The sequence below is a fragment of the Equus przewalskii genome, chromosome 2 (assembly GCF_037783145.1).
Source record: "Equus przewalskii isolate Varuska chromosome 2, EquPr2, whole genome shotgun sequence".
Lineage (NCBI taxonomy): Eukaryota > Metazoa > Chordata > Mammalia > Perissodactyla > Equidae > Equus > Equus przewalskii.
The window spans coordinates 78,291,779-78,307,568 of record NC_091832.1 but is presented as its reverse complement, the minus strand read 5'-3'; the positions used below and the strand labels follow the sequence as shown (position 1 = coordinate 78,307,568).

The 15,790-nt window shown below is 37.1% G+C and overlaps 1 protein-coding gene across 10 annotated transcripts in view; it reads left to right on the top strand.

Moving 5' to 3' along the window:
• Positions 1 to 15,091, top strand: part of GUCY1A1 (guanylate cyclase 1 soluble subunit alpha 1) — a 63,777-nt gene extending 48,686 nt beyond the window's left edge. For all 10 annotated transcript variants that reach the window (XM_070611525.1, XM_070611531.1, XM_070611524.1 and 7 more), the window contains 3 exons: positions 307 to 450; positions 4,793 to 4,947; positions 12,851 to 15,091. In XM_070611525.1, coding sequence (XP_070467626.1) covers positions 307 to 450; positions 4,793 to 4,947; positions 12,851 to 13,052 — 501 coding nt within the window. In that variant the 3' untranslated portion in view covers positions 13,053 to 15,091. The remainder of the gene's footprint in view (positions 1 to 306; positions 451 to 4,792; positions 4,948 to 12,850) is intronic.
• The last annotated feature ends 699 nt before the right edge of the window (positions 15,092 to 15,790 follow it).

Sequence of the window (15,790 nt, the reverse complement as noted above, 5' to 3'; positions counted from 1 at the left end):
TGCTTCTACAAAGCCATTTTCCATAGTTAAAAAAAAAAGGTGGAATGATCTGATGAGTTGGTGGCAAGCCTGGGAGTAGAAGCCACCTCCTGACACTGTGTTCACAGCCCTGTGCTGCCTCTCAGTGCAGTGCCCTGATCTAAGGTATCTAAACCTTGTGATTTCCTGAAAGGGAAGCCATTTCTGAAAGTATCTGATTTACTCTGATTTTCCATAGGGCACGAACACTGAGATTTCTGCTATATGATATATGCCACGATTCTTCCTGAGTTTTTATTTGTAACATGGAAAATCTGCTATGTGTAGGTGGAGACCATTGGTGATGCATATTGTGTGGCGGGGGGATTACACAGAGAAAGTGATACCCATGCTGTTCAGATAGCGCTGATGGCCCTGAAGATGATGGAGCTCTCTGATGAAGTCATGTCTCCCCATGGAGAACCCATCAAGGTAAGGCAGATCATATAGTCCAGGAGATGTCATGAGAGCAAATGCTTATTAATTAGTTCTCAAAAGAATGGTGTATTAGTTGGAGTTTAGTTGCAGAGAACAAAATGTCTAACTTGTTTAAGCAGGAAGAAATTTACTATAGGGTATTAAATGGCTTACAGAATCATTAAGAGGACTAAAGATGCCATCTGTAAGTTGATCTTTCAAACAATGGCTCCCAGAGCCACACTTCAGAACCACTGTTTTCTCTCGGATCAGAAAGCTGGCTCCTAAACTATACCACTGTAATCACACTCAAGAAATTGCTGTGTTCAAAAAGTTGCTGCCTCTACTACTGGCTACAGAACAAAACTGCAGCTACTATAATTTGAAGCAGCAATATGGAAGTCCTGCATCATGACCCTCACAAAATGAGGGACTGGAAACTGGGCTCTCCGCTAAGCGTGCCATGAAACACCCAAAGGCTTCCACCGTTGTGCTCACACTTGGAAGCGATAGAAATGCAGTCACAGCAGAAATCCTGGCTTCCAAATCTCATGCAAGGGTAGGGTATCTGATTCACCAAACTTAAATCCATCTAGAAACTGCCAGGGAATTTGGAAAATGTAATTTTTAACCTTCCAGTCCCTTCAGGGGAGAACTTTACACTAGCATGAATGTTGACTGCTAAGCCACCAACATTTTCCAGGACATATAACATTCCAACATTTCTAGATGAGCCAGACCCCATAATAATGTATTATTGCAGATGAGAAAATAAAATCAACATGCTCAGCGTTGGTTTAATAGATAGAATATGAGCAAATTATCTTCATTTGTCCCACTTAATTTTTATACAACAGTCTTCAACTGATAACTTTCAGAAATGGGCCTTTGAAGTGATATAGCATCCTATCTGATACGCTGTAAAACATATAGAGAAGTAAAAAATATAAAAATCAAAACTGTAATATTTATAAATTTAGATATGGCTCTCTTCAATCTTAATAGAAGCCATATGTCTAAGCCTTAACAAGTATTTCGAAGTCCGCTGTCATCCCACTTATATAATGCTGTGTGATGCACTTCCCTAAATTTTGTGGTGTAAAACCAGAACCCTTTTATTATGCATGGATTCTGTGCACCAGAAGTTTTGATGAGGCACAGCAGGGAAACCTTGTCTTTGTTCCACAGTATCTGGGACCTCAGCTGGAAATATTCCAATGGTTGAGTGCGTTTGGAATAGTTGGAATTGGACCACTTGGAACTGGAGGACCCATTCCAAGATGGCTGCTTCTCTTACGTGCTTGGTTCCTTGGTGGAGATGGCTGAAGGCTGGTCCCAGCTGGGACTGTCAGCCCAAGTGTTTACATGTGGTGCTCCAGCAGCACAGCCTCAGAGCAGTCAAACTTCTTACATGGTGGCTCATGTCCCACTGAACAAGATTGGTAGAAGCTGCCTGGCTTTTTATGACCTTTAGGAGACACAGTGATACTTCCATTATATTCTTTTGGCCAAAGCAATCATAAGCCTGCCCAGAGAGGAGGACACTTAGACCCCATGTCTTAATAAGAAGAGTGTGAAATAACTTGCAATTATGTTTTAAAAGCATCACAGCATCTGACTTTTCCAGACTTAGTTTCTATAATTGCACTTTTTAAAAGAGGAGAATTATATATTTCTCTCTCTTTCTGTTTTTTTCATGGGTGAGGGAACTCATAGCATCAAAGTAAATGTTTAAAATATCCAGATTAGCAATAAAACCAGTGATTTCCACATAAATAGCATTTATAATTAAAGTTGGTATGTTTGGGACAGGGAGATTAGTGACATATATTTGTTATTTGTAGAAATGTATTTTTGGAGTTTTGCAATAGAAAGGGTTATTTATAACTGGTTTCAAAGATAATTACCTGGTTAATAATAGTTTAGCTCTAATGATCTGTTAAGTGAGATGTCAAACATACCTTTTTATTTGCACTAACCTACAGTTCCTAGGAAATCTGATGGCCTTAGGAGCTACCCAGGAAATATCACAGAGGCAGAAGTGAAGAGTATTTTTTGTAGAGAGAGAAAGATTAACATGTATCAGAGGGAGCATATTGTGACTTAAACACTGTCTCATTTAATCTGTACAACAACATTATGAAGAGGAATCCACAACTCACTGATGGACAAGAGCACTCAAGTCTCTTGTGCATCCAGATTTGGAGTCACGTCGATCTGGCTTCAAAGCCCAGACTTTTACTCCTTCCTACCTTGCTACCCCAGGGAATGAAATCAAAGTGAAAGAATAGCAAATATTTCCTTTTTTCTTTTCAAGCTCTCTATTTTTCTGCGTGTATTATGTACAAATCATCTACTCACTTATTCCTACTGATTTCCTTGCTAACATCCACCCACTCAGGCTTAGAAAACTGTAGGTGGACTGATGACAGAGACCAGAGGGCTGAATGTGGCAGTGTGGGTCAGTAAGTGTGAAGTGAACTGGGAAACAAACTTCTGGTGCCCCTCCTTTCCTATTCCCAGAGGCCTGTAATGAGAAATGGGCTATGTCAAAAGCAGTCCCCCAATAGAACACGCCCCCAGCAGGTTTCCATTCAGGGCATGCTGTGCATCGTAAACTTCGGATTTTCTTGCTCGTGAATTTGAAAAGTTGTCTGGTGAGAAAGCTTTGGAGCTGAGAGTGAGGTTCAGAACTGGAGAGGAGAGTAGGGAGAGGGAGAGCTGAATGGTAGGAACCAAAAAGCATTTGGTGTATCTTCATTGTTTGGATTTATACAAGGAGAATGTATTTGTTTATTAATATTGAAATAGAAAAATAAAAATGCTATGATCAATTTATCATAGAAAAAGCTGGAATAACTAAGTACAGAAAGAGAAACTAGTTTAACCAGAACAGTGCCCAAAGGGAGCAAAAACTTCTTAAATTAAACATGCTGAAATTGTGGCTGATATGTATAGGCAGAAAGCCTTTTCTCATTGTTTTTGTTTGTTTGTTTTTATTGTTTGGTTGTTATACATATAAAACCATATTCTCCTAAAGAAGAAAAAGCCAGATATAAGAGACATGTAAGTTTTGCTGCTGGAAGTAAAACTGTGACAAAGAAGGCACTTTAAAAATAATCTGATCCTGCATTTTATAGATGAAGGAATAGTAAGAGGGAAATAAAGAGACTTATAGAAAGTCAGACTACCAATTATTAGCAGAGTTTCATTTAGAATGTAAATCTCCTGATTCATAGTATAGTGCTTTTGTTTGAAAATAATTGCAGAATTTATGGTTTGATATCTTAAAAGCAAAGGATTCTGGACAGTTTCTAGCGAATATCTGAAATTAGCTGTAAAATGAGGTAAAACCAGTCTTCTGAATTGTAAATTACATCTAAGTTACTGAGTACTTGGCCTTTATTTAAAATGCATATATCTAATAAAACTTCTTTGAAATGGTCAACTGAACATAGGATTAGAAAATAATGAACCTGGTGTCTGATTGTCTTTTAAAATATCCCCACGTTAACTTGCTTTGATGTAGAAATAATTTAATAATTTGTGTATCCTCTTAGATCGTCAAGTATGTAGATCTCCTAGAAGATCTCAGTTTAAGATCTTCTGTCTTAATTGCTGTCCAAACCATTAATAACTTTCAGAATTCTTAAACTTTCACCACAACATATTCCAGACTGCCTCTCACTTCTAGACATGCCACAACTCTGGTTTTCCATGAGTCCAGATGTTTTTAACTAACATGTATATAGTCATTGCAATCCGGGCTTCAGCATTTCCAACCTTGTGCTTCCTCTATCATTTTCTGCTTATATATTACAATTCCCTTTCTCCATTTGTTAGTCATCTGAATAGTCGAGTAGTGCTTGGCATAAAGTTCTTTTAAAGCAAAATGCCTAAAAACCCACACTTTAGATCCTGAGTGCTAGCTTCTTTTGCTCCTCTCTGGCAGTGTTTTGGGAAACAACTCCTGGAGTCCAGAAATTAGGTCTATCTCACTTGGTGGACAGAGCAGGCTCACATAAACAGTCCCTAGACACTTTGTCTGATCACCATGGTGCCTGTGATAGGTATGCGTGCAAGTTGATTTCAGATATTGAAGACAGGTGAAATAAAGATGCTTTGTGTAATAAACCTAAGTACAAAAATGTAGAAGAGTTAAGGGGTCTGACTGATTTTGCACTAGGCATTCTTAATTGGATTTGAAGAGTAGAGGGAAATTGGCTGGAGGTTTTGAGGGAGGAGGGGTGTGGTGAGAGTGGATGGTAAAATCATTTAGACAGGGCATTCAAACAACACTGACAAGTGGGAAGTGTTTGACCAATGACGGGAACATTGTGTTCCTTTTTGCTTTCAGATGCGAATTGGACTGCATTCTGGGTCAGTTTTTGCTGGAGTTGTTGGAGTTAAAATGCCCCGTTACTGTCTTTTTGGAAACAATGTCACCTTGGCTAACAAATTTGAGTCCTGCAGTGTGCCACGGAAAATCAATGTCAGTCCAACAACTTACAGGTACGGATTGCACTGAGCACCTGAAATCTATTATTTTTATCTGCATATGATTGTCATGTGTTTTTCATTGGTTTGTTTCATTCTCCATAATTTGTTTTTGCTTAGATAATCTTAAAGGAGAAAGAAAAGCAATAGCTTTTGTCATCCTCACTTGAACCTTTTTAAAACTACTCGCTAGCTTCTTGAGAACGACTCTCTTGAGAGATTTGTAGCCCAGCTGTAATCCTTGACACACACCCTATCTTCCTCCATTATTATTATTTTCAAAGCGTGTATTAGTTTTCACAGTGCTTTGACAGGAATTTTGACACCAACTAGCCTACTGCAGTACCATTCTGGCACTGACTACCCAGAGTTACCACAGACCCTACAACTTAGAGGTCAAGGTCCCCAACAAGACTCCCTTTCATTCAGATGCCAGCTGTCTATAAATTTGATCTTGTTTTAAAAATCCAATTATATTGAAAACAAAAAAGTTTTCCGGATCTATGTGCTAGCTAATTTACACCAAGCAAATTAACTTTCCTATTCTCAGAGACAGCTATTTTACAGCATCTTCTTTCTCCTTAAAGCTCCAATATCCTTCCTTTCCAGCTCTGACTTTAAATTGATAACTTCATTTCATATTTCACAGCAAGAAATGTTGCGGTCAAATAAACTAAACCACCTTCATGCCATCCCTCCGCATGGCTGCCCCAGTACCCTTGTCTGGGACCTTTGTTCCTGTCACAGTACACCACCTGCCCTGTTCCCATTTGAGATCGTCTCTTCCAGTTTTGCTCAGAGTGCTACTTCTTCTCACCTTCTCAAAACTTCTCCTGAAAATAAGTGCTCTCTCTTTCTGATCAGTTTCTTGGATGGAATGATTATTCCCATAATACAGACATATCTTTCTATTAAACCTCTTAAAAAATATGTATCTTCTGGGTGGCCTGGTGGCCTAGTGCTTAAGTTTGCATGCTCCACTTCAGCAGCCCAGGGTTCGCTGGCCTGGACCCCAGGCGCGGACCTATGCACCACATATCAAGCCATGCTGTGGCAGGCATCCCAGATATAAAATGGAGGAAGATGGGCACAGATGTTAGCTCAGATCCAATCTTCCTCCACAACAACAACAAAAATATATATCTATCTATCTTCCTTGTTTCCAAGTCTGTCTCAGCTACCCCCTATATTTCAGCTCCTTTTTCCAGAAGAACTCTTTACGAGAATTGCCTATGCTCATTGTCTCTGCTTTTTCACCTCCCATTAGCTCTTCAATGGACTCTAACCAGGGTCTGTCCCTTGCATTCCTCTGAAATGGTTCTTATCAGGGTCATCAGTGGACCTTGCTAAAATCATGGTCAATTCTCTCTCCTTATCTTCCTCAACCTCTCGGTAGCAATTGAACAGCTTGAGTATTCCCTCCTTTAAACATTTTCTTCTTGAGGCTTTTGTGACACCACGGTCATCTGGTTTTCTCGTTAACCCACGGCTACCCCTTGTCAGTGTCTTTTGTTGATGCTCCTTCCCTAACGGACCTTTGAACGTTCTAGTGCCCAGAGTTCTGTCCCTGTTCTCCTCTCTGTCTGAACTTTTATGACTCACGTTTTTTATCTCTAGCTCATCCCATAATTCTCCACTGAGTAACAGACGCATATATCCTATTCTGTGTTCTACTTGGATGGTTAATTAACATATTAAAATTAATGTGGTCATAAGTAATTTCCCACACCCACCAGCCCAACGAAACCTTCTTCCCACCCAGCCAAGCTTTATCAATCTCCTTAAAATAGCACCACCATCCACCTAGTTACTTAGTCCATAAACCTCAGAATGATCATTCCTCTTTCCCCCTCACAGCCCAACACCACCATCTATAAATTATATCCTGAATACAGCTTTTCTCACCTCCTTCAGTACTGCAGCCCACGCCAAGCCACCCTGATCTCTCCTACCTCAGCCAACCCAGTATCACCCTCACTCTTCTTCCTGCTCACTTTCCTGCACATGTCCTCCCTACAGTTCATCCTCCACACAATAACCAGATTATCTTCCTAAAGTACAAATGAGATTTTGTCATTCCTGGGTTTAAAGCCCTCCAATGGCTCCCACTGCAACCAGAAGAAAATGTAAACTTGTGACCACAGACTAAAATGTTCTCTTTAACCAATGTCCTGCTGGCCTCTGCCACCTCATTTTCTTCCACTTTCCCTTTCATTCACTGGTCTCCTGCCTCCTTGGCCTCAGTTTTCTTCGTCAGACTTGCTAAACCAATTCCTGCATCAAGGATACTTGCGATTCCTCTGCTTTACACCTCTCTCCTGGATCATCCTGTGTCTTCCTCCTTCTCATAGCTAGACCTGAAGTCAGATGTCACCCCATCAAAGAGATATTCCTCAACTGCCGTAGCTAGAGGAACAAGCTTCCCCTCATACACCCTCATGTTATCATCTTCTCAGCTCATATCTCTGTCTGAAATAGCTTTTATTTGTGTGTTGATTGCTGCCTCCCTGTGTGGAATATCAGCCTCCTGTGGTAAGCATTCTGTGTTCCCAGCTCCTAGATCAGAGCCTGGACCACACTAGGGAAGCAATAAGTGTTTATTAATTGACTGTTGACTCTTTGACATGAAGGTGAATCAGTATATCGTGAGAACTGGAAAAGTCCCTCTGGATCATTGTCATGATAACCACCTAAAGTCAAACCAGGTGTGCCAGTTGGGGTAGGACTCAGTGCCCTCAGAGGACATGACTCTGCTCTCTGCAAGATTTGAGAGGAATCATCCTATTACAACATAGGAGTCAGTCTCTGATACCTATGCTGCTTTCTCAATTTTCAGTAACATAATATGCATCCGTGTGCGTATTGAAGAGTCCTTGTGTGTATATCATTTGCATACAAAAAGTATAGCTTTCTGTTTCTCCTATTTTAATTGTTTTTAAGCAGTATGAAACTAACTCTTTCAAAAATTGTCTTTTGTTCTATATCTCAAAGGTCTTGAGTCATGATAGGAGACATTGATATTAGCTAGTCATTTTACTCCCAAAATATAATTCAGGATCTTGGTTCTCCCAGCGGAGCAACCTGACTTTTGGATATACATTTCCAGCAACAGGACAAGGCTCATTACTTGCATCTTTAGATTCACTATATTGACAATGTTACTAGAAATGCACATATAGGATTTTATACTATAGATAGCGTTAACCTTTTTGTTAATAAAATATTTTTATTACAATAGTGATATATGCCCACTTTAGAAAATTTATGAAATCAGAACGTTATAAAGTAAACAAAAATAATTCATAATCTCACTATCCAGAGACAATAAGTATTCACATTCTTTTCATTTCTTAGTATATGTTTATGTACACCTAAATGATAATGAAAATTTAACTTATATTGACTTTCAATAAATATACTAAAGTCATTTCTACTTTTTATAAAGTATGGCATACTGACTTTTTCCTTTTTTATTGATTTCAGTAATAATTTACTTATCTTTTATTCTTATATAAGAAATATTTATATCTTATCTAAAGGGCAAGCGATGGTTAAAATGCTTTATTTAGGCAAGAAGTAAATATTTAATGTGAAATACTTTTAATAACATTTTAAAATGCTTTCCTTTAGAAGTACTCTATAGTTAAAGTTCTGCACACTCTGCTTCAGCAGCCTGGGTTCACAAGTTTGGATCCTGGGAGCAGACGTACTCCACTCATCAGCTGTGGAGGCATCCCACATACAAAAAATAGAGGAAGATTGGCACAGACGTTAGCTCAGGGCTCATCTTCCTCAAGCAAAAATAAAAAAGAGAGAGATTGGCAACAGATGTTCCCTTGGGGCAAATCTTCCTCACCAAAAAAAAAAAAAAAGCAGAAGAAAGAAAATTTGAAGGGGAATAGATGATTTAAATTTCAATCAAAAGTCTATACTTTGTGAAATTTAATTAATAATTGGATTATAAAATAAAGACAAAATATTAGTTTTACTCAAAGTTCAGGACAAGCAGTAGGCTCTATTAGAAGTTGTACAAATATAAAAGGTAACTATTTCTTTGCAGAGCTTTATGGTAATACATTGAATTCTGAGATGGCATTTCTCAAATAATAAAATAATATCAAGCATAGCTTCCTTGATATATTTATGAAACACATGTAAAGTTAGGACTCAGAGTACATTCCCAAACACACAAAAAATCCTTACCTTCAAACTTCCGCTTCCAAATTCTAATCAGTCATTTAGAATGCACCAATGTAATGACAATTATACATTCTTTTCTTTTAAACATCAGGAGGAGTTTTACTTTTTATTTTAGGGGACCATTTTCTGCATTTTGGTGTGTTTTTACTGAAGTGCAGAGAACTGACAGAGACTAGGTTAGGTAATGTTTGTGTTTCAGGTTAGGGGATTATTGAGAGGTTTATGTGGCAATCCAGGGATCATTAAAGACAAAAATGGTAGATGGGGGAATATAAATGGATGTTGTCCAAGGTGGGGGGGGGTAAGTTGACCTAGGAACTCCTATTTGCAGGAGGAGTCTGAGAACATAGTGACAGAGAAGCAGGACTTGAATCCCTTAAGGAGGAAGAACACAGAGAATAAGGGAATATGGGGGAGATGACAGAAAATAGGAGAGTTGATGCACAATTTAGGGGAAATGGTGTCTGGTGTAGAGGGAGTAAAGGAAAACTTCCACCACATGTGGACTTCTGCGCTGGGACTGTTGCTGCTGTTCTCGGGTCTTACTATCATCAAGCTTTCATCTAAATGGTTTTATTTTTCCAACCCGTTTTTCTTATAAAGTCTGATCTTTTTTTAAAGATGATTTAATGAGCATTTCTAACTCCATGACATTCTAGTTGTGTTTATCTGTAAGTTTCTTTCAAAAGCGTGGGGTTTGTATTCAGAAGAATGTCTTACAGTCCCAAATGCAGGGCTTACCAGATGCGTGATCTTGAGCAAGGCACTTAGTAAATTCAAATGATAGACTTTAAAGCAACTTCTAACTGCTGACTATTTTTATATAAATTTAAATACAAGATGATGATTATAATTACCATATTTAACAGGAAATATTGGGTGGATGTGGATAGAAAAAATAAATCCTTATCAATCACCTATAAATTTATACTTTTTTATTAAACGTTTATAGTGTTATGCATTTTTATATTTAAATTTCTTTTTAAAGATTTTATATTTTTCCTTTTTCTCCCCAAAGCCCCCGGTACATAGTTGTATATTCTTCGTTGTGGGTCCTTCTAGTTGCGGCATGTGGGACGCTGCCTCAGCGTGGTTTGATGAGCAGTGCCATGTCCGCGCCCAGGATTCGAACCAACAAAACACTGGGTCTCCTGCAGCGGAGCGCACGAACTTAACCACTCGGCCATGGGGCCAGCCCCTATATTTAATTTTTAAACATTTCAAACATATAGAAAAAATAGAAGAAAATATGACACCCATGTAGCCGATGGTAATATTTAACCAATGTCAACATTTTGCTGTATTTGTTTCAGATCCCTGTTTTATAAAAGAAATAAAATATTACAGTCCCCTAGCCCCCATACTCGGACACACTGCACTCTTTGCCCCTTAGGGTTTGTGGGAGCAGCTGAGAACATGTACTTCCTGCGGACCGGCAGGCTCCCAAAGAGAGAGGCAGAAAGGCATTGAGTAGGGCTTGAGGTTAGCATAATGGACAAGTAGTTAGTAGCAAATAATAAAATTTGGTAGAACAGATTAATTTAAGAAGAAAAAATTTTACAAATACTAGCAGCTTCCCCCAAATTTGCCGCTAAGATATGTGGCTTCTGTTTACCTGGAAGGAAAATGGGCAGAGAGAGGCCAGGAATGTAACTCTTATTTAGATTCCTCCAGATAGAAAAACAAAGCCAGGGAAAAATAGATTCCCACTCACCCTGTCCAGATCTTTTTAAGACTTGCCTTGAATCCACTAAATATTATGTTTTTGAGATTTTTTTTCTTGATGAAACGTAAATCTCGTTCATTTATTTAAACTCTTCTTAATGCAGTGGTATGCTGATAAACCAGCTTTGGGGAGTGAAGTGGAGAATTCCTGATTTCTAACATTTGCCCATTTCTGTGGTGTAAATACTCTCACCATGGCAGGTTTCAGGCTAGTGATGGTTTAAATCGCCTGCAAAATTCCTGAATTTTTAACAGTTGGCTCACACAAGCCAGTAAGAGCCAGATCTAGCGTGATATGATATGTGTTCTAGGCTATGAATAATCCAGTCTGTCTTCTACCCGTGGTTAACCAGAGTATATCCAGTTTTCCATTATTACAAAAAAAGTGATAAATATTCTTATACATATGTCTCTAGTGATACCTATAAGTGATTTCCTGGATCATAGGCTCTACCCAGTTCCTGCTTTACTAAGCATCAATCAGCTTCCAAACTGGTTTTACCAATCTATATTCCACCAACAGGAGACGAAGTTTTCTCTTCCCTAGTGCCTGATAGTATCAGACTTACTAACTGCTACCAACATAATGAGTATTATGTGATATCTAATTGATGCTTAATCAATCTTCTTTAGTCAATTTATTTAATCTTCACAATTGTCCTAAGGGACATGTGTTATTATTATCCCCATTTTAAAGACTAGAAAACTGACATTTTTGCTGCTATTCAAACCTAGATCTACCAGACTTTGAAGCTTATACTATTAATACTATGGAATTCCGTAACTTTTCATTATATACTACCAGATCCTATGCCTTATAAAAATAGACACTCAAAAATATTTATAATTTCATGACTATGGCATCATTTTATTAGTTTTATTATTTTGCAGATTATATATTTATTGATGCACTGATAAAAATTAGTTAATTAAATACTCATGTGTTTTATTCTCCTGGAAGTCTGTCATTCTTGAGACCCAGACTTCTGTTTACTTGGTTTCTTCGGTCGTAGAAGGGTGTCACAGCACCAGGTCTAATACAGCGTTATCGTTCTATTTCATTTAGATGTGACATTGCAGACTTGTCAGTGGAGCGCCATGGTCTGGTTGGGCAGACATGAGAAGTGATTTTCTGTAGAAATTGGTTTGAAGCCCAGAACTAGTCAACATTTTTCACCCATGGCCTGAATAATGGATTAAAGAGATGCTTATTAAGCTTGTATTTGACAGAAAGCTAGGGAAGCAAATGAGAAGAGGAGCCACTAACTTTATCAATAGGATTGGGATTAGAATGAGTTTAGCATAAGGGACAAGTAGTTAGTAGCAAATAACAAAATTCGGTAAAACAGATGAATTTAAGAAGGAAAAAATACTGTAAATACTAGATAGTAAGTAGAGTGTCAATATGTACAGTGAAATCTCATTTTATTCCAACTAACCTAGAATTCATAAAAATTCTATTGAGAGACCCAAAATTTATTCTCATATTATTTTATATATCTTATATAGAACTTTTCTTTCACAACTTCTTGCCCATGATTACCTCTCCTAATCATATGTACAATATGTACAAAATGAATGAATTGATAAATGGATAATGTCTTACCTCTTTCAACTTAGGAAGCCTTATTCAATAACTTTTTTTTTTGCTATTATTAGACTTTTGAATTATTTGGGGTTTTTCTCCAACTACTCTGAATTGCACTGTTATATTACAGATTATAACTTTACAAAAATATTTTATACTTATTTTTCCTAATATTTTTCCCATTATTTGGTAGAATTTTTTTGTGATTGTGAATTGATTCTTCATTGTTCTTCTTCTGTGAAGATGTTTGTTAACATCATTAGGATCTTTCTCACAATCATGCTGAAAATGGCTGGTTTATTAATATTCTCAAGAATATTCATTTAGTTGTGTTGTCTTTTCTTAAGTAGACAGTTATGTCAGTGTTAAAATTTAATATTAATGTGTTTAATTTAATCTTTTCAGATTACTCAAAGACTATCCTGGTTTTGTGTTTACTCCTCGATCAAGGGAGGAACTTCCACCAAACTTCCCCAGTGAGATTCCTGGAATCTGTTATTTTCTGGAAGCTTATCAACAAGGAAAAAATTCAAAACCATGGTTCCAAAAGAAAGATGTTGAAGATGGCAATGCCAATTTTTTAGGCAAAGCATCCGGAATAGATTAGCGAAATATATACCTGATTGTTAGTCTTTGGGGTTTGGCTCCTTCAGGCATGTGTGGAACCTCTGAAAGCACTTTAGGATTGTGGATGGCTAAAGAGCAGTATTACAATTTCAGGAGCTAAGTCACGATCTACTTTTTCTTCCACTTAATGTAACAAAAATGTATTCACTTCAATACTTCAACTCTGCAGTGAAAAACGAAAAAGAGGGAAACCTCAAAAAGTGACTTTTGGGGACTATTTCTGGTATATAACAATCACTTATTACCTGTACTCGAAATTCAGCACATTGTACATATATCGGGTAATTGTAGTTAACTGTGCAACCTGATGGAGTCACCTGCAGTGCTGTGTCCTGGTGGAATGCCATGGTTGTTCAAGTGTATTTGTGATAGTGTTGCCTTAAAAAACACTTTCTGAATAGAAATTATTGTCTTTGATACCGTAAGCTCTTTGAAACTTTCAACTCTACATTTTATTACGTTTCCTCATTTAACTGTCAGCATATATAACAAAAGAGAATTTTTTTCCTATTGCACTTTTCTTTTTTTAAGAAAATAAGCAATTATGGGTTAGGTGCAATATAAATATAAAATAGTTCTTCTGTAAATATCAAAGGTTATTTTATAAAAATATTCTCCATAACCTAATGTGTCATCATAATAAATACTTCCTTTTGTTTGAAATTTTTTTAAATTCTATATATGATAAAGGCTATTTTAATTCATATTAGCAATTTAATTCCTATTAATGCATTTTTGTGTCATAATATTTAGGTTAAAAGAGGCTTATGGCCTATATTAAAATGCAATAATATTATTCTAATTGAATTTAACCAGAAGCAACATGGGGGTAAAGTAAACATCCAGAGAACATACTATAAAGTACAAAAGTAAACCATTTATACACACATGCACATACACATGGAGTATTTTAATCTATTTCAGCAGACATCATCCATTGCCATGCTGAGCCATATAAAAGTTCCAATAAGAAAATCTAAGTTCGGAGGTGAGAAATAAGACTTAGTCTTTTTGCTGATAGCTTATTTTTAAGTATTTTTGTTGCACACACACAACAAAATGTTTGGTGTGTGGATATGTCCAAGGAATCATCAAGTTTTTTGTCTTATTAAGTACACATCTGTGAATTGTTTATTCTGGTTGAAATATCTCAACGATGTTTTTTAAAGAGAACGTTGATATAGATGAAGAAAATGATGCTGTGATTTCACTATGGAAATTTCCAAACATTTTTCTCAAGCTGGAACTTTTGTTTTTAATTTTAGTTTAGACTAAGACCTCTGGTGAACTCAATAACCCGCAGAGTTTGGTTTGGGGTAGGATTTGATTTTAAAAAGCTCAACTTCAAAGCCAGAGAAAGACGAACGTTATGGTTTTTAAATCAGTATTCACGGAGCCATAGATACACTGAATTCATTTGGGGTTCTAAGAAAAACTCAGTTTAAAAGTCTTTTAATTGTCTCCATTAGTGCCCAGGCTAGCTCATGATGACCTCAGGAATAAAAAGTCATTATGGATTGATCTCTCATATTCCAAGGGTACTACTATAGATATTTCCATTAGATTACTATTTACTAAATGATACCCCAATGTCTTGAAGGATTGAATGTGTCTCATTAAATACCCATCCTATTATTGGAGATTTCCACAAGCCTTGGGAAAATATAGTTATAGTCTCATAATTATATGAAGTTAATAAAAGCATTTAAAAGGAAAATAAAGACTTAAATACATTTTTCTTTCTGGAACTGAGCCCTTATTTTAGGGAATATAATAGGAAATTAAAAGCATAATAAAATGTCTTCATCAAATATTTAAGCAGACCCCAATTTGGTGATAATTTTTGTTTTAAAGTTTATAAGTTAATTAGAATTCAAAAAATATTTATGTGTCTGTGTGAACCAATGTAGGAGAATGTAAAGAATCAGAGTGAAAGCTGTATGGAATTCCTTCTACTATTCCTGCAATCTTTATGTAAGTTTGACATTTTATCTAAATAAAAAGTTACCAAAAAGTGTATTTTCCCGGAGAAATTAAATCATTTGTGATAGATTCTCTAGGCCCGCCTACAAAGGCTCCTTAATTATGGAATACTTTGTGGACCTTAAGCAGGATGAACATGCATGTCCATGAGAGAATGCATTCAAAATCCACAACTTGGATGCGAAAAAATGTGAGAAATCCCTGTTCCCTCTCTGTCTTAGCCACTTTGGAAATGGAAGTATGGAGAGGTCTGGAGACATTTTCAGATCCAAACCACTGATGTAAGCCAGGGGCAGCCGCCATAGAGGGTAGGTTCCCAAGGAAAGTAACGGACCAGAATTCCTCTGAGGTTAGGAGTAGACTTGAGGATGGAGAAATGAATGGGCAGAGAGGGCGTATGACAAGGTTAGAGGGTGAGGGGTTCTGATTCTTGTTCTGAATCTTGTTGGCAGTTTTACTATCCTGAAAAATAATGTGGGGTCCCAAGACTGCTTCCCTACCAGCCTGTTTCTTCTGAGAATTCCAGGCGCTGTTCCTACTATTCTGGTTTTATTGTTTCCATTCATGGCTTCCTGTCCCATCATTTCGTGACCAGTACACAAAATAAATTCCCTTTTCATACATGGTGCTCAAGGAAGCATAGAGTTCCACTGAAGTTTTCTGAAGATATTTGCATCAAGAAACAAAGAGAAATAACGATGTAAAATGCCTCTTTCCATTTTACCTTACCTTTCT